Below are 21,548 nucleotides of genomic sequence, written 5' to 3'. Positions count from 1 at the left end.
CCTTCGCTCCCCGCTGCCTTCTGGAGGCGGGCGCGAGACAACGGGGGACCGGCGGCCGCTCCGCCCGTGGAAGGGCGCGGCAGTGCCCAGCCGGCGCTGACCCGTGCAGCCGCCTCTGGGGCGCGGCGCAGCGGCTGTTCATCGAGGGGGGTCCCTCCAGGCCCCCGGGGGAAGCGCTGGGGTCGGATCTAGCGGGTTAAAACCATAGAGCTGCCAGCCGGGCCGGAGGGGGGGGGATGGGGCGAGGGAGGGGATGGGGAGGAGGCAGCGAAGGGAGCCACTTCCTGCTGCAAAAGCCAGCGGCTGCGGATCCGCTCGGCAGCGGCGGGGCTGAGCGCCCCGGGCAGGCACGTGGGTCCCCGGGCGCCGGATCCGGGTCTGTGAAGAGCCCGCCCCGGCCGGGCAGCCCAGATCCGGCCCCCCGCGGCCCGGTCCAGGCGCAGGGGAGACGCAGAGTCCCAGCGAGACGCGGCCCCGGGATTGAGAGAAACAGAGGCAGCAAATCGCTGCTTGGAGCAAGCGGCCACGGCAAGGAGGCTGGGCTGGCGGGGGCTGCGGGTCGGGATTGAGGGGCGCCGGCAGGGCGGTGTGTGTGGGGGGAGCCCAGGGCTGGGCTAGCAGGGGCTGTGGGTCGGGATTGAGGGGCGCCGGCAGGGCGGTGTGTGTGGGGGGAGCCCAGGGCTGGGCTAGCAGGGGCTGTGGGTCGGGATTGAGGGGCGCCGGCAGGGCGGTGTGTGTGGGGGGAGCCCAGGGCTGGGCTAGCAGGGGCTGCGGGTCGGGATTGAGGGGCGCCGGCAGGGCGGTGTGTGTGGGGGGAGCCCAGGGCTGGGCTGGCGGGGGCTGCGGGTCGGGATTGAGGGGCGCCGGCAGGGCTGTGTGTGGGGGGAGCCCAGGGCTGGGCTAGCAGGGGCTGCGGGTCGGGATTGAGGGGCGCCGGCAGGGCGGTGTGTGTGTGGGGGGAGCCCAGGGCTGGGCTAGCAGGGGCTGCGGGTCGGGATTGAGGGGCGCCGGCAGGGCTGTGTGTGGGGGGAGCCCAGGGCTGGGCTAGCAGGGGCTGTGGGTCGGGATTGAGGGGCGCCGGCAGGGCGGTGTGTGTGGGGGGAGCCCAGGGCTGGGCTAGCAGGGGCTGTGGGTCGGGATTGAGGGGCGCCGGCAGGGCTGTGTGTGGGGGGAGCCCAGGGCTGGGCTAGCAGGGGCTGTGGGTCGGGATTGAGGGGCGCCGGCAGGGCTGTGTGTGGGGGGGGGGGGAGCCCAGGGCTGGCATAGCAGGGGCTGTGGGTTGCGATTGAGGGGCGCTGGCAGGGCTGTATTGGGGGGCAGTGTGCAGCCAGCCTGCTGTATTCACTTCTAACCCCAGTCTGCTGGCTCCTGAGAGCCGGGTCCTTCCAGCCAGCCGGGTCTCCGGGGTGGGCAGGGGGCTGAATATTTCTTCATGGTGCTTGGTTATTTGTGCCTCTCCACGAAGACTCCTCTCCCCAGTTCCTCTCGGTCCTGGCTCTGTGGTGACTGGTGTCTTTGGGTGTTTCCAGGGCCCGAGATTCGATGGCGCAGCCGGGCAGCCTGTCCCAGGAGGAGATGGAGCAAAATACACCCCTGGCAGCAGAGAACCAACCGCTTGCTGAGCATCCAGAGGATCCCGAAGCACAGCAGGGAACGGGTAACCAGTGGGGGCTGGGCAGTGCATGCACCAGATTGCGGGACCATGACGCCAGAGCTCGGGTCACCCACGGGGGCTGAGCGGTAGCTCTCACCCGTAGTGCCTGAGCTAAGGGAGAAGCTTCGCGGGCTGGCGGGTGGCCGCCAGTTCCTTTCTGTGGTGGAAGGGTGCAGTGAGCTGCTCGGGGTTATGCTGGGCTATTGAGGCAGACCTGGCTCCTCCTCTCCCCTCTGGGGAAGGATTTGGCGGGGTGGTGGTGTGTGTTTGCTTCCTGTCCAGCAGGTTTTCCGCTCCCTTTGCTGCCCGTTCTCTCTCCGGCGCAGGGAATGAGCCCTGGCTGGATTCTCTCTCTCTCTCCCAGCAGGTACCGGGACGGAGGAGGAAATTCCCCTGTGGGAAGGGCCAGTGGAACCGGAGCCGCACGGGCCGTCCCGGAGCCCCAAGGCGGGGGAGGCCAGTGAATTGGGCCGGCAGAGGCGGGCGAAGCGGGATGGTGAAGTGGCCCCGCCAGGCCGCTCCTCCCGCGAGGGGCCCATCATCTGCGGGGACTGCGGGAAGAGCTTCGCCAAGGAGTCGGAGTTCGTCAAGCACGAGCGCACCCACACGGGGGAGCGGCCCTACCCGTGCCCCGACTGCGGGAAGGGCTTCACCAACAGCTCCAACCTCCTCCGCCACCAGCGCATCCACAGCGGCGCCAGGCCGTACCCCTGCGCCGAGTGCGGGAAGAGCTTCCGCCACAAGGAGCACCTGACCCGCCACGCCCACGTCCACGCCACGGAGAAGCCCCATGTCTGCGCCCACTGCGGGGAGGCCTACAGCACCCGCACCAACCTCCTGCGCCACCAGAGCGGCCACACGGGGGGGCTGCCCTACAAGTGCCCCGAGTGCGGCCGGCGCTTCGGGGAGGCGGCGGCGCTGGCGGGCCACGCCGTGGTCCACAGCGGGAAGCCCCACGTCTGCCCCGAGTGCGGGAAGGGCTTCCGGCGCGGCTCGTCGCTGCGGGAGCACCAGCGGGTCCACACCGGGGAGCGGCCCTACGGCTGCCCGCAGTGTGGGAAGGGCTTCAGCCAGCGCTCCTCCCTGGTGCTGCACCGGCGCACCCACACCGGCGAGCGCCCCTACGTCTGCGGCGACTGCGGGCGCAGCTTCAGCGTGAGCTCTGCCCTCATCACCCACCAGAGGCTGCACACCGGGGAGCGCCCGTTCCCGTGCCCGGAGTGCCAGAAGCGCTTCAGCGACCGCAAGGCCCTCAAACGGCACCAGCGGGTCCACACCGGGGAGCGGCCCTACCGCTGCACCGACTGCGGCAAAGGCTTCAGCCAAAGCTCGGCGCTGGCCACCCACCAGCGCATCCACACCGGGGAGACCCCCTATGGCTGCGGGGCCTGTGGCAAGCGCTTCGGAGACCTCTCGGCCCTCAAGCGGCACGAGCGCATCCACACCGGGGAGCGGCCCTACCGCTGCAGCCAGTGCGGGAAAGCGTTCAAGCACAGCTCGGCCCTGGCCCAGCACGGCCGCACCCACACTGGAGAGAAACCCTATGTCTGTTCCCAGTGCGGCAAAGCCTTCTCCCAGGGCTCCACCCTCATCCAGCACCAGCGGGTGCACACCGGCGAGCGCCCCTACCCTTGCCCCCAGTGCGGGCGAAGCTTCTCCCAGGGCTCTGCCCTCACCCAGCACCAGCGCACCCACACCAAGGAGAGCGACCCTCTGACGGGGCCCGGCGGGGCCCGGATCTACCGGGACCCCTTTGTCCAGCCGCGGGATGAGGACGACGAGGAGGACGGGGTGGGGGAGGTGCTGGTGCTGCCTCCCGGGACGTGGGACGCAGAGCTGGACGTACAGATCAAAGAGGAGCCGGAGTGATGGAGGCGGGTGGGAGCCGGGTGTTGCCGCCTGCCGTCTCCTGATTCAGCGTGGCTGGATTTGGGTGTCATGGGGAATAGTCATCTCTGCACCAGGAATCCCCTCTGTACTGGAACTGGGGGCAAATTACCTGGGGTGGGGGCATCTCCCCCTTCACCATCCTCCACTCAGCAGGGATTATTAACCCCCATAGGCCCAGCCTATCGCTACCTGGATCTCACCTTCTCTGGGCCTTATTCTCTGCTCCTTCCCCTCTCCCAGGGCCGGCGAGGGGTGCAGGGGCTGGGAGCTCTAGGGGCTGCTCCCCACAAGGCCAGAGAGATGGATGCTCCCAGGTGGAGGGCAGCCCATCTCCTTCCCGATGCCAGTAGCCACCCCCTGAGCTAGTCCCCAAGGACTGATGTGTATGGCCTTTGCCCCCAAGGCTCCCGGGCCTGTCTGGTGTGATGGGCACAAGTACGTTTTTTATCCATTGTCTCTGTTTCTACTTCATCTTAAAACAATAAACCCCCAGTACCTCCCTCACACACAGTCCATGGCGGCTCTGCAGGGCCAGCGGCTGGCTCATGCTGTAGACATGCAAAGGGCTGCGAATGAGAGTGGTTAGATCAGTGAGGTGGTGGAACTTGGTGTGTATTTAGTGAGCCAGGTCTCCTGGGTTCTATCCCTGGCTCTGGGAGGGGAGGGGGGTTGAGTGGGGGGAGGGGCCAAACCAGGGAGTTAGGACTCCTGGGTTCTAAGCTCTGCTGCTGACTTGCTGTGGGATCTCAGGCAAGTCACTTCCCCCTCTATGCCTTGGTTTCCCAGCTGCACGGCCAGGATGAAGCTAATTAGCTCTGTTGTATGGCACCCAGATCTAGGGATGAATGATGCTCTGTAAGAGCCAGGAGCTGTTACTCTTTGTATTACAGTAGCACCTACAGGCCTCAGTCAGGGAGCAGGACCCCATGGTGCTGGGTGCGGCCAACACATCTCCTCGCACAGATTCAGTGCCAGGGCTGAGAGAGGGCTGAAAACTGGTGCGGTTTTCCCCTACAGACTACCCTGGAACCTTTGGGTCCCAACATTCCACCCACAGCTGCCACGGAATCCTCAGGCCCCCAGCATTCTGCTCCAAGCTGCCACGGAATCCTCAGGCCCCCAGCATTCCACTCTGAGTGCCATTTTCAACCACCACGGAACCCTTCATCCCTGCCACCCCCATCCTGCTGCTGCAGCCAGGTTGGCACTGCCAAGCTCACTGCAAAGCCCTGTCTCTGATGCCTGCGCTCTGGCTGCTGCCACCCAGGGGGAGGGGTCCTTGGCAGCAGCCATTTTACTATCCATTGGGCCTTTTCTCCTTGAACTGGGGAGGGAATTTGGAACAGGAAGAGGAGGGGCATCCGTGAGCAAGGAAAACCTTGGGGGGGAGGCCAGCAAGGAGTGTGTTCACCAGAGTTGGGGTTCGGCCTGAGGGTCCAGGTCCAGACTCTTGGGATAAGTCACGCAACATGGGCAAATGGCTGCAAGGGGCGTGGCCTGGGGGTTAGATGCCAGCTGAATCCCAGGAGCTCACTACTGAGTGTCTAGATTGCAACCCCACTAGAGTGCTGGGGCATCGACTTAAACTACTGACCCACAGGGGAGAGGGCCCCCTACTGATCCCCCATCCTGCCCCCTACAGCACAGCACCCCCTAGCACCACGCTGGGGCCAGCACGGACTGTGGGGGGGAGAGTGCCCCCTGATAAGCCCCCCCCAGCACTACATTCCCTACCACCGCATTGGGGTCAGCACTGCCTTACAGGGGAGAGCGCCCCCTGCAGCACGGCAACCGGTAGCACAGGGCTGTGATTATGGGGAGAGATGGGGCAAGCCCAGGGGCGGCGGGTTGCGATTGACGAGGGAGGGGGAGGCCCAGGGCTGGCATAGCAGGGGCTGCAGGTCGGGAGTGAGGGGCACGGGCAGGGCCCATTCATTTCCCTGGTCTAAGCGGATTGGCTCCGGGTGACACACGTGGGGACGTGACGCCGGCAGACGGGACAGGCTCTCAGGCCCGATGGATCCCCCGCGCTCCCAGCTGGAGCCTGGTCCCTGTCCCGGTTCCCAGCCGGGGGGCGGAGGCCGGCGGCTCCCCCGGGGCTCCCCGGACCAGCCGCTGCCGGAGCCCCGCGGGCGGCAGGACGTGGGTACGGCGGGGCTGGGCGGCGGGGCGCGAACCGGGTCCGGCAGGGCTGAAATCGGGAGTCGCTGGAGCTGCAGAGCTGGGCTCCGTGTGTGCGGCTGGAACAGACTCGGCGAGTGTTTGTGTCTCGTGCCCCCGGGGCTGCCCGCAGGGTTCACGTGCCCCAGATCATGGGGGAGCAGCAGAGAGATGGCTCCGTGGGGCTGGGAGCTGTGCCAAGGGGGCTGGCGATCCCAGCAGCCGCCCATGTGCCCCAGGATGAGCATGACCCCAGCAGGGCCCCCTGGATGTTGTGCCAGCCACGGGTCTCCAGCAGAGCGGTTTGCTCCATAGGGGGCCATGCACACGTCCCCGTGGGGCTGTGCCCTGGCCTCTCACCTCCCTGTCCTCCCCACAGATCGGCCTGCCCTGGGCGAGGAGGGGAGCGGCCTGGCACAGGAGCTGGTGGTCGCTGCGGCTGGCTACCAGGTGAGATGCGCAGCGGGATGTGCTATCCGACAGTGAGCACTGCACCTTCCCCCTGGATCCTGCTCCACAGACTCCCCCTTTGGGCTCTCCCAGCTGTGCCCCTCGCTGCCCGCCCTCCGATCCAGCGCTGGGGGCCGTGGCTGGAGCGGCAGGTGCTGAGCGGGGTCCCTTCTGGTTCCAGGCGCCGGTGGGGTTCGAGGAGGTGGCCGTGTATTTCTCCCGGGAGGAGTGGGGCCTCCTGGACGAAGGGCAGAGGCAGCTCTACAGGGACGTCATGCAGGAGAACTACCAGACTCTCATCTCGCTGGGTGAGGCGCCGTTGCCCCTCGGGGATCAGGAGCTGATGTAGCGGGGAGCCCCGGATAGCTTCGGCTCAGGGCTCTTCCCTGGCCCCGTAGATTTCTGGGGGATTGGCCCCTGCCCCAACCCCACAGGAGAGACTGTCACCCCCACAGCCCCTCATTGGAAGGGGATTCACATGGGGTAGTTTGATCCCCTCCCCCAGGGCTCTCCAGGGCACAGGTGGCTGCATGTCCTTGCTCCAGTTCACACAGGCACTGAATCCCTGTATCCCCCTCCCAAGGCAGCTCTGTGCCCAGCAGGGGTTCTGCTCTCTCTGCCGGGCTAGGAATGGCCCAGCGACTCCCTGAGCCATTCGGGCCTCTCACTGTGTGTTGAGATCCCTGACTCCCTTATGGGGGGCACAGCCCATTTCCCCCAGGCATCACCCTGCCCCAAGGGTCCCTGTAAACATATCCTCCCCCACGCCCCCCAGCAGAAAACAGGGTCGGGATTAAAACGAGGGCGCCTTCTTTGCACTGAGCCCTCCAGGGAGACTTCACGAAGCGTCATCTCGCCTGTTTCCTTCCCCCGAGCAGGATTCCCCGTCCCTGACCTGGCCGTGATCTCCTGGATGGAGCGAGGGGAAGAACCGAGGGTCCTGGATCTCCAGGGCTCCCAGGAAAGGGAGATCCCGATAGGCGCCCACATAGGTGAGGAATGAGTTACTCTGGCTCGTAGAGCATCCGGGAGTAAAGGGAAAAGCTGGGATCCCAGCAAAGCCACTAGGAGCCCCCCAGTTCTGTTTGGTCTCGCTTAGTATTGTCCCCAGCAGGCACCTGTCCTCACGGCAGGCGTCACTCCTGGATCCCAGCAAAGCCACTGTGAGCGGCCCCCCAGTTCTGAACAGCAGCTCCCAGCCCCCAGGATTTAGAAGAGTCTGTCATGTCTTTTGCTCTTTGCACAACAGCAATAATCTGAAGAACCAATTCAGGCCCAGCTGCCCTGGTGTAACCACCAGGACTAATTACACACAGACGGTAAAGCCTAGCTAGGGGCATATTACACCTCTAGTGGCTTCTAAAACACAGTGAACACCACTAGAGGGCTCGCATGCTATTTAAAGGAATACTATGCAGTTCCTATACACCACAGAGATAACTTGAATCTCTAAGCAGCCAGGTGGGACACATTGGGGTCAGTACAGATTGTGAGGGGAGAGAGCCCCTCACTGAGCCCCCACTTTGCTCCTGGCAACACGGTGCCCCCTGTCGCTGCATTGGGCCAGCACTGACTGTGAGGTGAGGGCGCCCCCTACTGAGCCCCCAATCCTGCTCTCTGCAGCTCAGCGCCCCCTAGTGTGGCACTGGGGCCAGCCCTCACTCAGCTGGTTGTTCCCTCAGTAGAACGGGTGGCTGATGTTACAGGACAGGTTTGTTCCTAGAGTTGGGGGACAGGACCCCAATGCCAGCTAGCAGTGCTTGAGAGACTGGCATGGGGAGAGGCCAAGACCCCCTAAGCCAACCAGTCATTCCCCCCATCCTGGTCAATTTTAAAACCAAGTTTGGATGTTTTTCTAAAAGATCTGTGCTACTTCAAAGAGGAAGTAATTCGGGGATGTTCTCTAGCCTGTGCTCGATAGGAGGTTGGACTAGATGATCTCTTCTAGCCTTGGAATCTATGAAGCTATGCATTTTGGACCTTGGTAAAATTATGATTCCCGCCTGGATTCTCTCTCCCTCCCAGCAGGTGCCGGGATAGAGAAGGAGAATTTCCAGCAGGAAGGGCCTGCGGGAGCGGAGCCGAATGGGACGTCCCAGAGCCCTGAGAGGGGAGATGGCAGCAGAACAGGACGACAGCGGGCAGAGAAGGAGCCAGGGCACAGGCGCAGGAGGGCAGGGCCCATCAGCTGCGGGGATTGTGGGAAAAGCTTCACAAAGAACTCGGAGTTAATCAAACACCAGCGCACGCACACGGGTGAGAGGCCCTACCAGTGCCCTGATTGCGGGAGGTGCTTCGCCATCCGCTCCAGCTTGGATCGCCACCAGCGGGTCCACACCGGCGAGCGGCCCTTCCCCTGCACCCGCTGCGGGAAAAGCTTCAAGCTTAGCTCGGCCCTGAGCCGGCACCGGCGCGTCCATGCTCAGGAGGGGCCCTGTTTCTGCGCTGAATGCGGCAGGGGCTTCAGGCACAGTGCTGCACTGACCCAGCACCAGACTGAGCACCTGAACCATGGAGACCCCACCAATGGACCTGTGGGGACACGGGTCTACAAGGACCCCTTCGTCCAGGCACAGGACCTCGAGGGGGAGGCTGGTGGGATGTGGTATACTGAGCCTGTGAAAGAGGAGAGTGGGTGATGGGATCTGCACTTGGGTTGTTGGTCTGGGGAGTGAGAAGAGAGCAGCTATAACGAATACAGGGACTGAACCTGTGATCTCTTGATCCAAAATCTGGAGCTGGGCTGTGAGGCAGTGTGGTCTAGTGCAGTGGTTCTCAACCAGGGGTAAACGTATCCTTGGGGGTACGCAGATGTCATCCAGGGGATACATCAGCTCATCTAGTTATTTGCCTAGTTTTACAGCAGGCTACATAAAAAGCACTAGCGAAGTCAGTAAAACTAAAATTTCATACAGAATGAGAAAGTGAGCAGTTTTTTAGTACTAGTGTGCTGTGACATATTTGTATTTTTATGTCTGATTTTGTAAGCAATTCGTTTTTAAGTGGAGGTGAAACTTGGCAGTACGCAAGACAAGCCAGAAAGGGGTCCAGTAGTCTGGGAAGGTTGAGAAGCACTGGTCTAGTGGACAGAGCACTACATTAGGACTTTTGGGTTCTCTTCCTGGCTCAGCCTCTGGCTTGCTGGGTGGTCTTAGGCAAGTCACGGCCACCTCTATGCCTCAGTTTCCCCATCTGCAAAATGGGGACAATGATACTGTAAAGTTCTTTGAGATCTTCTAATGGAAATCACTAGATAAGAGCCAGGCATAATTATAATGGCTGAAAAAAATTCATTTAAACTTTATTTTGATGAAATATTGGATTTTTGATTAAATGAAGTTTTTCCATGAAAAGTGTTCGCATTCCATGGAAAATGTTGAATTTTTTTGTTAAAGAAACAGATGCCCGAAAATAGAAAAATTTAAGTCGGAAACTGAAATGTTTCAATTTGTGTATGTGCCCTAATGCTTCCCGAGAGTTGTGGTTTGGTTGTACTCTATGGACTACATCTCCCATGATGCACTACCTCCCATCTCCTGGGGGAGACCAGAGTACATCATGGGAGATGTAGTCCAACCAGGTAGGCCACTGCCAGCCTATGGAAGAGAATGGGAGCATGAGGCACCAAAACTACAACTCCCATGAAGCATTTCCAAATTTACACTTTCTGTTTTGTCTGAAATTTTCCAATTTTTGCTGGAAAAAACAAAATTTTCCTTGAAAAATTTAGGCAAGTGATTTTTCCTCCTTTTCTCATCAAAAACTTTGGGGGAGGGGGGAAAGGGGAGAGGAGAAACCCCCCAGAAACATTTTCCATCGAGCTCCACCCTCAGTCCCCTTTGGCTTAAGTTAATTGACCAGACCCGTTAGTTGGGAGGCAGTAGCGTAACCCACTGGTGATGTGTCATAGCTCCCCGTCTGTCCCTGACCCACAAAGGATATGAGTCTGTTATAGCCCTGGTTAAAGAGGGTTTGGTCTTTGCTGTAACAGCTTATACTCTTATATTTTGAAGTCACTGGTGCAATCCTGGATGGTCTGACTGCCATTAGCAGCTGTGTTATGTGAATAAGCCACAAAGCAGTTGATGGAGGAAAAAGTGAGGCTGATTGTTTTGCTTCACAACAAACACCTCCAGGAATTAGTGCAGCCCTCAAGGTGCAAACTGCTCCAGAATGGGGTTAAGTTCCCCTGCTCTGCCCCTTGCTCAGCAGGAATCATTAACCGTCTCACACACTGATTCCTGGCTCTGCCACCAACTTGCTACGTGACCTTCAGCCAGTCATTTTGCCATTGTCTCCCCTCCTATTCCTTGTCTTATTTAAATGGTGAGCTTCTGGGGGCAGGGACTGTCTCTCACTGTGTCTATGCAGCACCTGGCACTATGGGGGTCCTGATCTCAGTCAGGCCTATGCAGTGCCTGGCATGATGGGGACCTGATCTCAGTTGGGGTCTGTGCAGTGCCTGGCACAATAGGGCTGTGATCTCAACCAGGTTTGTGCAGTGCCTGACACGATGGGGGCCTGATATCAGTGGGGGACTGTGCAGCGCCTGGCACATTGGGGGACTCAATCTCCGTTGGGGTCTGTGCAGCACCTAATACCACTGGGGCCATGATCTCGGATGGGGTCTGTGCAGCCCGGGCACACTGGGGGCCCTGATCTCAGTGATGACCCTTTGCATTAGTAATATAAATAATAAATTACAAATCCATCCTGGTCCCTAATCTTAGGGCGTTCATGATTCACATCCCCAGCTTGGCTTTGCATTGTCTGTACCTAGAGGGGAAGCTTGCCCTCGCTCCTCCCTCTTCCCCTCCAGAGCCTCCTGCATGCTGTGAAACAGCTGATTGTGGTGGGCAGGAGGCACGGTGAGGGAGTGGGAGGCGCTGATCGGTGGGACTGCTGGCGGGCAAGAGGCGGGGACCTGATGGTAGGGCTGCTGACATATTACTCTGGCTCTTTGGCAATGTACATTGGTAAATTCTGGCTCCTCAGGCTCAGGTTGGCCACCCCTGATCTGGGTCAGTTGGAGCTTGGCTCAGGATTTGATGGATCTGGAGAGGAGTGGTTACTGACTCTCTGGCTTGAGAGATGTGAATTTCCTACCTTGTTACAGAGACAAAAAGGGTGGAATATGTTAAGTCTGGAAGGCACTGGAGAGATCAGGACTCCTGGGTTCTATCCCCAGCTCTCGCAAGGGAGCATAGTCTCGTTGGTTAGAGCAGGAGGACAGCGAGTCAGGACTTATAGGCATTCTGGCTGTGACATGCTGTGTTAAACTTTAAAAGTCACTTCTACCAGTACCTCACTTTCCTCATCTGTAAACCGAGGGTGATAAGACCTCCCTTCCTCCATGCAGAAGTTTGAGAGCTATGGCTGAAATGTTCTATATCTGTGTAAAATAAATGCTCTGTATGTAAGTTTTACGTGGTCCTAGGTTTAAAACACCATGGCTCTTCAGTGTGTGTCTAACACACGTGTTGGTGATGAATGCAATAGAACTATTAACGTTATATAAATTAAATCTACTCCCCCTGTTTGTCAGATCTAGCTTACTGTTATCTGTAGAGGACTAGAGGTGGTTAGAAATATGTTGATAAAATGTTTCCATCAAAAATGCCGATTTGCCAAAACGAAAACTATTTGTGGGAAATTCTTGACAAATTTCTTGACTGGAAAAAACCCCAACCCAACAGGTTTCAAATTGTTCAAATGACTTATTTTGACGTTTTTTAAATTAAAATTTTAATTTTTCCATTTCAACGCAGCTTTTCGTTTGGAAATGTAAGCTAATTATAGGGGGGAAATGACAAAAAAAAGGTCAAAATTAAAGTGAAATATCATGAAATTATAATAATGAAATCTGAACCTGCTTTTTCTTTTTTTTTCCAGATTTTCAGCTCACTAAAGATGTCAAAATTTTAATTTGCATCCCAATTCAGGATGGGAAAAATTTCCAAAAATTTGAAAATTTTAATGGGACAGAAAACGAATTCCTGTCCTGCTCTGTGTAGGATCTCCTTTTGGATTTTCTCCTCCTCCTTTCTGATCACTACTCTTGTGTGCCCACCCCATAGCATGGGTAGGCAGGCCGAAGCTGGGATCTTTAGCCACTAAAGACGGTATAGGCCTCTGTCCCTATGAACTAAAAGATGGACTTATTTAGCAGGTAGCAGTAGTAGGTTATTCTCCATGCAGCTCCATGTCCCGGGGACAGATGGCGCATGCTTGGCTAGTGGACATATTCCCCCTGTCAGTTCCTGAGCATCTCCATTCAAGTCCTTGCTCAGGGTCTACAAAGTGCAAGGCCAGGTGGCCCCATAGCTAGAGCTGCTCTCTCTAGTGTGTCTGGCCTTTCTGTCACACCCCGCTTGTATTTCTAGGGGCAGCTGCTACCACCCTAAAGGAGGCATGTGAAGTCCTGTCAACATGGATGCCTGGTATGGCTCTTTCCCTGCTGACTTTGAGCATGCCCAGGAGAAGCCCATCTGACCTTCCCAAGACAGCTGTGGCATCTGGCCTAATCCGGAGCCCGCTCGCCCTACTGTGGGCTGATCTGGTACCTGTCTAGTAACACTGGGTTCCTACAACAAGTCTAACTGGTTCTAATTTAGCAATAACTAAGGATCTCTTCCACAACAGCCCATCAAGGAAAGGGGGTCACACTGGCACAGCAAATGTCTCCTTCAACTGCCATGAAACCTTCAGGCCCCAACATTCTGTCCTCCCGCCATTTCCAACTGCCACGGAAAGCCACTCCATATGGGTATCCTGCATTGTCTCCTCCTCTTGGACGAGGTCTGCCAGCTGCTGCTACCAGCAGCTGTGGAAGGGGCAGGAATGTTTTTTAGGTTTAGCTTTGGTCTTTTTATTAAGACCAAAGTTTAGATATTTAAGTCAAACCAGACTGCGAAGAGTTACAAAGGGATCTCACAAACCTGGGGGATTGGTTGGACAACCAAGCAGCAGATGAAATTCAATGTTGATACATGCAAAGTAGTGGATATTGGAAAACATAATTCCAACTATACATATGAAATGATGGGGTCTAAATTAACTGTTACCACTCAAGAAAGAAATCTTGGAGTCACTGTGGATAGTTCTCTGAAAACATCCACTCAATGTGCAGCAGCAGTCAAAAAAGCTAACAATGTTAGGAACCATTAGCAAAGGGATAGAGAACAAGATATACTTCCTCTATATAAATCCATGGTACACGCACACCTTGAATACTGCGTGCAGATCTGGTCGCCCCAACTCAAAAACATATATTGGAATTGGGAAATAACAGAAAAGGGCAACAAAAAATGATGAAGGATATTGAACAGCTTCCTTAGGGGGAGAGATTGAAAAGATTGGGACTTTTCATCTTGGAAAAGAGATGACTAAGGGGGGGGATATGATACAGGCCTATAAAACCATTATAGGTGTGGAGAAAGTAAATAAGGAAATGTTATTTACTCCTTCACATAACACAAGAACTAGGGATCACCCAATGAAATTAATAGGCAGCAGGTTTAAAACAAACAAAAGGAACTATTTCTTCACACAATGCACAGTCAACCTGTGGAACTCATTGCCAGAGGATGTTGTGAAGTCCAAAAGTATAACTGGGTTCAAACAAGAACTGGATAAGTTCATGGAGGATTGCTCCATCAATGGCTATTAGCCAGGATGGGCACGGATGTAAAACCATGCTCTGAAGTGTCCCTAGACCAGGGTGGGCAAACTTTTTAGCTCGAGGGCCACATCTGGGTATGGAAATTGTATGGTGGGCCATGAATGCTCATGAAATTGGGGGTTGGGGTGCGGGAGGGGGTGAGGGCTCCAGCTGGGGGTGCAGGCTCTGGGGTGGGGCCAGAAATGAGGAGTTCAGGGTGCAGGAGGGGGCTCTGGGCTGGGGCAGTGGGTTGGGGTGTGTGGGGAGGGTAGGGGCTCCAGCTGGGGGTGCTGGCTCTGGGGTAGGGCTGGGGATGAGGGGTTGGGGATGCAGGAGACTGCTCTGGACTGGGACCGAGGAGTTCAGAGAGTGGGAGGGGGTAGGGTGACCAGACAGCAAATGCGAAAAATCAGGACGGGGGTGGGGGGTAATAGGTGTCTCTAAAAGACAAAGCCCCATATATCAGGACTGTCCCTATAAAATCAGGACGTGGTCACCCTAGGAGGAGGATCAAGGTTGGGGTGCGAGAGGGGGTCAGGGGTGCAGGCTCCAGGCTGTGCTTACCTCAAGCAGCTCCCAGAAACAGTGGCATGTCCCCCCTCTGGCTCCTAAGTGGCTCTGCATGCTGCCCCTGCCTCAAATGCCACCCCTGCAGCTCCCATTGGCCGTGGTTCCCGGCCAATGGGAGCTGCGGAGGCGGCACTTGGGGTGGGGGCAACATGCGGAACCCCTGGCTGCCCCTACGTGTAGAAGCCGGAGTTTGCCCACCCCAGCCCTCGACTCTGTTTGCCAGAAGCTGCCAATTGGAACCACGGCCAATGGGAGCTGCAGGGGCAGTGCCTGCGGACGGGGCAGTGCGCAGAGCCGCCTGCCCATGTCTCCGCGTAGGAGCTGGAGGGGGGACATGCCGCTGCTTCCAGGAGCTGCTTGAGGTAAGCGCTGCCGGAGCCTGCACCCCTGACCCCCTCCCATGCCCCAGCCCTGATCCCCAACCTGCTCTCCGAATCCCTCGGTCCCAGCCTGGAGCACCCTCCTACACCCCAACCCCTTCATCCCCAGCCCCCCCCGACTCTGCACCCCCAGCCGGAGACCCCAACCCCCTGCCTCAGCCCAGAGCCCCCTCCCACACTCCGAACCCCTCAGCGCCAGCCCAGAGCCTTCTCCTACACCCCAAACCCCTCATCCCCAGCCCCCTCCAAGTCTGCACCTCCAGCCGGAGCCCGCAGCCCAGCCCCCTCCTGCACCCCAACCCCCTGAGCCAGTCGGGTGAAAATGAGCTAGTGAGGGTGGGGAGAGTGAGCACCCCCACAAGGGATGGAATGAGTGGGGGGCGGGGCCTCAGGCAAGGGGCGGGGCAGGGGGCGGGGCAAGGGTGTTTGTCTCAGCAGGAAATGCTCCTTTGGGGCATGGGGGCCAGCCCTGACTGCGAGGGGAGAGCGCCCCCTGCTGAGCCCCCCACGCCAGCCGGGGTCAGCAGTGGCTAAGCGGATTCCTCTGCCAGCAGCCGGCAGGCAACCCCAGAGCGCAGCGTGTGCATTTAACGTCGGCGCTGTGATCCTGCAGTGTCCCTTCCCAGACTGGGGGTGAGGGGTGGGGCCCCCCCCCCAGAAATGCTCGTGACGCGCAAACTTTACTTTTGAATCCGTCTCATGCGAGTCAACCCAGCTGCCGTGATTTTTAAACCACTCCTGCTTTTTCACCCGGGTCACAGGGGTTTTCAGGCTAATCTCGTGATTGTGAATTTTGGGGCGATTCCCTTTCGCGGCTGACAACACGGGGGGGTGTGTGTGTGGGGGGGGGGAAATGCAGGGTTAAGGCCACTGAGTTCCCAAGCCGGAGAGAGAGGCGCAGGAAGTGATCTGAAATGGGGACGCAATAAACCACGGACCTTCCTGGGCCAGCCCCCGTCAGCCGGGCTCGCTTCGGAGTCACTCCCTGCAACCTGTGTGCAAAGGGGCTGAATCCCCGTCTGCAGCCCCAGGGCCCCGGAGGGAATCGCCCTGGCCGGAGCGGTGAGTGGGGCGGGGAGTCCCAGCGAGAGGGGCAGGCAATGGGTGCAAGCAGCCAAGAAGAGCAAATGAGAACAGGGCTGTGGGTTGGGATTGAGGGGTACCGGCAGGGCTGTGGGGCAGCACGGAGCCCAGGGCTGGGATAGCAGGGCCTGTGGGTCAGGATGAAGGGGCACCAGCAGAGCTGTGGGGGAGCTGCCAGCTGTACAGTGACTAGACTGTTTCCCAGACCCAGTTCAGGTTGTCCCAGGTGGGCCTCCGTGTGAAGTTGTGGAGGGGATGCGCCTCCTCAATAGAGGAGCTCCTGAACGAGGAGGGGGAGCTGCTCCCCAAGTGGCTGGAGCTTGGGGGCTGCTAATGTGGCTGATTGTGTTTCCAGCAGGGCCTGCTCCTCGTGAGAGTGGCCCTGGGCTCTAGCAGAGGGGTTTGATCCCTAAGGTACCTGGGCCAGAGTGGGTCTGGTCCCTGACCCTGTTTCCCTTCCAGATTAGCACCGGCTGTCCGGTCTGCATGAGGAGGGGAGTGATGGAGGGCAGGAGCCCCTGCCCTGGCTTCTTATGCCTGGCTTCTAGGTGAGCTTCTGCCGAGCCACCTGGGTTATCTGGCCTACCAAAGTCTCCCCTCCCTTCTCCTCCATTTCTCCCCCATCTATCCCCTTTATGCCCTATCCGCAGGGTTTCCCACCCCCAGGGGATGGTGGCGACTTGGCAGACCCTTCTCATGGGCGCAGGGGCCACTGATTCCCCCCTCCCACCCCACCGAGAAGCAGTTGTTGCCCATTGGTGATTGTATGCCACAGATCTCCCCTCAGTGCCTGACCCACAGAGGATAGGAGTCGGTTCCAGCCCCCTTTGCAGAGCCTTGGTTCTTCAGCTCAAGCTGCAGCAGCGTGCGCTCTTAGTTCTGCAGGTCCCTGGTGTGTTGGCTGAGATGGTGGCCATCACAGCATCTTGCGTGGAGATGAGGCCTCTCTGCTCAGCAGCACAGCACAAGTCAGAGGCAGGAATCCCAGCTCCCTCCACCTGCCAGGGAACATGCTGGCTTCTCCACGGGCCTCGGTGTGAAGTTGTGGGGAGGATGTGGGGTGGCGCAGTTGGTTCAGAGGAGCAGAGGTAGTGGAGTGAAAGGCGAGAGAGACCATCTCATGGAGAGAGGGGTATCCTGGAGGAGACAGAGTTCAGGGGTGGACAGACAGACGTGTTTCGCCCAATTCCCACAATGCTTTGTGCTCTCAGAGGATCATGAGGCGGGAGGAGAGTTTAGCCATTTTATGACATGTGGACCAAAATGGAGGCTGAGAAGCAGCGAGGCATTGTGGAGGAGCAGAGCTGATGTCAGGTGGCTATCAGCTTCTCCGTTCCGGGCCAGCCGAAGCGCTTGTGAGATCACAACTCGAGGCTACAAGTGAAGAGTTGCAGCAATCTCAGCCTCTGGAGATTGCTACAGCATGAATCATCCCGGCCGGCCGGGTCTACAGGGGGGCAGCCTCCGTCTTGGCCACTCGCAGACAGGAGACTGTTTGGAAGCCGTAGCCCATCTGAGTGCGAAGCCCAGAAGGCTGTAGAGGGGAGGTACTTTGGTTGGGGTCAGCTCTTCAAAATCTCTCCCTTTGCCAGCCAACATGATCTCCCTAACTGGGAAGGGTGCAGAAGGTGTAGCTGGAGTTGTCTATTTCTTTATCTTCCTCGCTTAGAGAGGGCAGGTTTGGTACCAGGAGCCAGTTAGCAAGGACCAGAGGATTTAGAGAGATACAGGGTGCATCGGAGTCTCCCACCACTTCCTCTCAGGTTTCACTCTAACTTCCACATGTTGGAAAGGGTAATCCACCATGTTCCCACAGAGCAGCCCTGGCTCTCTAACCAGATTGATTTAGCTCACTGAAGAGAAGGTGAAAAGGTAACTTGATCACAGTCTATAACCACCTTTGTAGGGAGGAGATTCTTGAGGGCAGAGGACTCCGTTAACCTAGTAGGCAAAGTAGGAGCAAGATCCAAAGGCTTGAAGTGGACGCTAGATTACTTCATCCTGGAAATAAGGCACACATTTTAAACAGGGAGTGTGATTAACCAGCTTCTCAAAGGAGGGAGTCTTGAAATCCAGATGGGACCTCTCCTTCTAAAACTTATGCTCTAGTTCAACCACAAGTTATTGGGCTGGATACAGGAATTGCTGAGTGAAATCCTCTCGCCTGAGTTATCCAGGGAGTTGGACGAGATGGTCAGAACAGTCCCTTTTGGCTTCAATATATGGATCTTTTGATTCTGTTGTAGGAGCATATCCCTTCTCTTCCTTTCCTGCCCCAGCCCACTTCTTAGTAATCTCTCTGTTCCAAAACCGACACCAAGGAAACCTCTCACTGCTTCCTTGCTCTCTTGGGGTTTTGCCACAAGCTTTCTGTGGTGCACCTTGTGGCTCATGCACTGATTTTGTGGAGGGAAGGGAATTGGTGCAGTGGGTTGTGATGGGGGTCCCTTGTGGTTCCAGGTGCCAGTGACTTTCAAGGAGGTGGTCGTATGCTTCTTCAAGGAAGAGTGGGGTGACCTGGACGAAGGGCAGAGGCAGCTCTACGGGGCGTCTTCCATGAGCATTATGAGACACTGATTTCGCTGGGTGAGGAGTTGCTTCTCCTTGAGGATTAGGAGCTGGGAGAAACATGTGCCCACTGAACTGCCCAGGGCAACTGCTGGGGTCATCTGCATTCTTGGAAGAGACTCGAGTCAGTTAGCAAGTTTTAAAATGGCTTAATAGTTTCCATTTGCCTGAGCCCCCCCCCCCCCCCAGCCTCTTTGTGTTTGCATCCTTGACTCCCCTATAGGGGAGCAGCCCATCTCTCCCCACTGGCATCTTACTGCCCCATGAACTTTCCCCCTCTGGGATACTGTGTTTCTCCCAGCAGAGAACATGGTCAAGGTTAAAATCTGGGAGCGTTCCCTGTATCAAGCCCCCATGGGAGATTTCACCAAGCGCCATCTTGCCTGTTTCCTTCCCTGTCAGCAGGATTCCCCATCCTTGACCTGGCCATGACCTCCCGGGTGGAGCGAGGGGAAGAGCCGAGGGTCCCGGATCTCCAGGGCTCCGAGGAAGGGGAGATCCCCAGAGGTGACCACACAGGTGAGGAATGAGCGACACTGGCTCGGAGACCGTCCGGGAGTGAAGGGAAAAGCTGGGATCCCAGCAAAGCCACAGGAGGCCCCCCAGTTCTGTCTTCACTTGCTCTGTATTGTCCCAACAGGAACCCTGTCCTCATGGCAGGTGTCACGCCTGGATCCCATCTGCCCTGCCTAACTCCGGTAGGAGCCCTCACCTTCCCCAGCCTTTCTCTGAGGACTCAGCTGGGCTGTTGGGGCAGAACCTCTGCTCCTCTGCCCTCAGGGAAGGGTTTGGGGGATTCGCTTCCTGCCCATCAGGTTTTCTGCTCAGTGACAAACCCCTTTGCTGCCCCCTCTACTCAGCACCGGGAACAAGCCCCAGCTGGATTCTCTCTCTCTCTCCCAGCAGGTGCCGGGACGGCGAGTGAGAACGAGGAGGAGAATCACCAGCGGGAAGGGCCCGTGGGAGCAAAGCCACATGGGACATCTCAGAGCCTCAAGCGGGGAGAGGCCGTCGAGAGCCAGGGTGGTGTGGGGCTGGGACAGGGGAAGGCCCAGGCTAAATCCGCACACCAGGCACGGCACAGGCGGGTGGGCCGTGTCATCTGTGGCGACTGCGGGAAGAGCTTTGTGAAGAACTATGACCTCTTCAAGCACCAGCGGGTCCACACAGGAGAGAAACCTTACAGCTGCCCTGACTGCGGGAGGAGCTTCGCCTTCCACTCCACCCTCAGCAAACACCAGCACATCCACACCGGCGCCAGGCCCTTCCAGTGCGCCGAGTGCGGGAAGAGCTTCCGGCAGAAAGGCCACCTGACCCGCCATGGCCGTGTCCACGCCGGGTTAAAGCCCTACGTCTGCGCTCACTGCGGGGCGGCCTACAGCACCCGCACCAACCTGCTGCGGCACCAGAGCGGCCACACGGGGGGGCTGCCCTACAAGTGCACGGAGTGCGGCCGGCGCTTCGGGGAGATCGCCGCCCTGGTGGCGCATCTGGTGGCGCACACCGGGGAGCGGGCCCACAAGTGCCCCGAGTGCGGGAAGAGCTTCCGGCGCGGCTCGTCGCTGACGGAGCACCGGCGGGTGCACACCGGGGAGAAGCCCCACGTCTGCCCCCAGTGCGGGGAGAGCTTCATGCGCCGTGCCACCTTCAACGACCACGTGCGGGGCCACTCAGGGGAGCGGCCCAACGTCTGCGACGTCTGCGGGAAGAGCTTCACCAAGCGGCACTCGCTGCTGCAGCACCAGCGGTCCCACACCGGGGAGAAGCCTCACCAGTGCCCCGACTGCCCCAAGAGCTTCATTGCTAGCTCCGCTCTGGTGCAGCACCGCCGGATCCACACCGGCGAGACGCCCTATCGCTGTGAGGAGTGTGGGCGCAGCTTCAGCCAGCGCTCGGTGCTGACCACGCACCGGCGGCTGCACACCGGCGAGCGGCCCTACAAGTGTGGCCAGTGCGGCAAAGGCTTCAGCCAGAGCTCGGCGCTGACCCAGCACCGCCGCACCCACACGGGGGAGTCGCCCTATGGCTGCGCCCAGTGCGGGCGGCACTTCAGCGGTATGTCGGCCCTCAAGCGGCACCACCGGACCCACACCGGCGAACGGCCCTTCCGCTGCAGCCAGTGTGGGAAGGGCTTCAAGCAGAGCTCCACGCTGGTCCAGCACACCAGGATCCATACGCAGGAGAAGCCCTTCTCCTGCACCCATTGCGGCAAGAGCTTCAGCCAGCGGTCGGCTCTCGCCAAGCACCAGCGGACTCATGCCAAGGAGAGCGGCGGCTCCCACGAGGCCGTGGGGACGAGGTTCTACAAGGACCCCTTCATTCAGCCGGGGGAGGGTGGCAGCGAGCCCGAGGAGGTGGTGGTGGTGCTCCCGCCGGGGACGTGGGATTGTGAGGTGACCCCACGGGTGAAGGAGGAGCCGGGGACACCCCTGCAGGTGAAGGAGGAACCGGAGCCGCCTCAGCATATTCAAGATGGGCCCTATCAGGTTAAACAGGAGCAGCCGGAACTGCCACGGGAAATTAAAGAGGAGCCGGCACCCTCCCTGCAGATTAAAGAGGAGCCTGAGTGAAGGGAAGATTTTTGGGAGGGGCTGGATCTAGGGTTTGGGCATCGGATGGTGCAACAGGAATTAAACGTGGTGGGGCTTTTTCCAGGGACACTGAGCCACCCGCCTACCCAGACAGCCGGGGACAAGATGGAGGGGTCAGAGCCCGGGAGGTCGGAATAAAAAATGAAACACAAACTTTATGAAGGAAAAATGTAAAGGGCAGTTATGTTCTGCTTCTCAGGGGTCCCGGGCATCTCTTCGGTGGAGGTGGCCAACAGAGTGCCCCAAGTTGGGGTAGTTTTCCCCCTTCCCCACTTGGCAGGGATCATTAACCCCTCCCAGGCCCAGCATGGCCCCTAATGGTAGAGCTGTAGCATTTTTAGCCTTGGTAATGGAGACCCCTGGCTCTGTGCCACCCATGCCTAGATGAGAGTGAAAAAATGCTTTTCATCAGGAGTTTTTGCTGGTGGTTTTCTTTTTCTTATTTCTCCCCGGTCAATAAACAGTATCTTAGTGAAGATGAACTCTTCTCTGTAGTGTGGTAGCCCCTAGGAACCCCACTCATGGACCAGGACCCCACTGTG

The 21,548-nt window shown here is 58.4% G+C and overlaps 2 protein-coding genes across 3 annotated transcripts; both read left to right on the top strand.

Annotated features, from left to right (window-relative positions):
- Positions 1-266: 266 nt before the first annotated feature.
- Positions 267-21,482, top strand: LOC142068357 (uncharacterized). The gene is made up of 6 exons (XM_048853778.2): positions 267-528; positions 1,530-1,657; positions 2,019-3,520; positions 15,694-15,826; positions 18,821-18,934; positions 19,319-21,482. Exons 2-6 carry the CDS (start codon positions 1,543-1,545, stop codon positions 20,983-20,985), a joined length of 3,531 nt encoding a protein of 1,176 aa, XP_048709735.2. The 5' UTR covers positions 267-528; positions 1,530-1,542; the 3' UTR covers positions 20,986-21,482.
- On the top strand, positions 5,456-12,022 carry LOC125638266 (zinc finger protein 202). Of its 2 annotated transcripts, none has more exons than XM_048853806.2 (5): positions 5,456-5,690; positions 6,084-6,154; positions 6,336-6,462; positions 7,033-7,146; positions 8,183-12,022. In XM_048853806.2, exons 1-5 carry the CDS (start codon positions 5,561-5,563, stop codon positions 8,791-8,793), a joined length of 1,053 nt encoding a protein of 350 aa, XP_048709763.1. In that variant the 5' UTR covers positions 5,456-5,560; the 3' UTR covers positions 8,794-12,022. The 2 variants fall into 2 exon arrangements, with proteins under 2 accessions (XP_048709763.1, XP_048709762.1); XM_048853805.2 differs by having other exon boundaries at positions 5,459-5,690; positions 8,180-12,022.
- Positions 21,483-21,548: the final 66 nt, after the last annotated feature.

This window comes from Caretta caretta, chromosome 6, assembly GCF_965140235.1.
Source record: "Caretta caretta isolate rCarCar2 chromosome 6, rCarCar1.hap1, whole genome shotgun sequence".
NCBI lineage: Eukaryota > Metazoa > Chordata > Testudines > Cheloniidae > Caretta > Caretta caretta.
Note: the sequence above shows the minus strand (reverse complement) of the source record. Positions and strands in the feature narration are given on the sequence as shown.

What these genes read in the sequence shown, in the direction of transcription:
- LOC142068357 (XM_048853778.2), top strand. Translation starts at nt 1,543, where the DNA reads ATGGCGCAGCCGGGCAGCCTGTCCCAGGAGGAGATGGAGCAAAATACA. An exon ending in CGAAGCACAGCAGGGAACGG is followed by an intron (nt 1,658 to 2,018) that starts GTAACCAGTGGG and finishes TCTCTCTCCCAG; the next exon opens with CAGGTACCGGGACGGAGGAG. An exon ending in GAATCGCCCTGGCCGGAGCG is followed by an intron (nt 15,827 to 18,820) that starts GTGAGTGGGGCG and finishes CCCTGTCAGCAG; the next exon opens with GATTCCCCATCCTTGACCTG.
- LOC125638266 (XM_048853805.2), top strand. Translation starts at nt 5,561, where the DNA reads ATGGATCCCCCGCGCTCCCAGCTGGAGCCTGGTCCCTGTCCCGGTTCC. An exon ending in CCAGACTCTCATCTCGCTGG is followed by an intron (nt 6,463 to 7,032) that starts GTGAGGCGCCGT and finishes TCCCCCGAGCAG; the next exon opens with GATTCCCCGTCCCTGACCTG. An exon ending in CCCGATAGGCGCCCACATAG is followed by an intron (nt 7,147 to 8,179) that starts GTGAGGAATGAG and finishes TCTCCCTCCCAG; the next exon opens with CAGGTGCCGGGATAGAGAAG.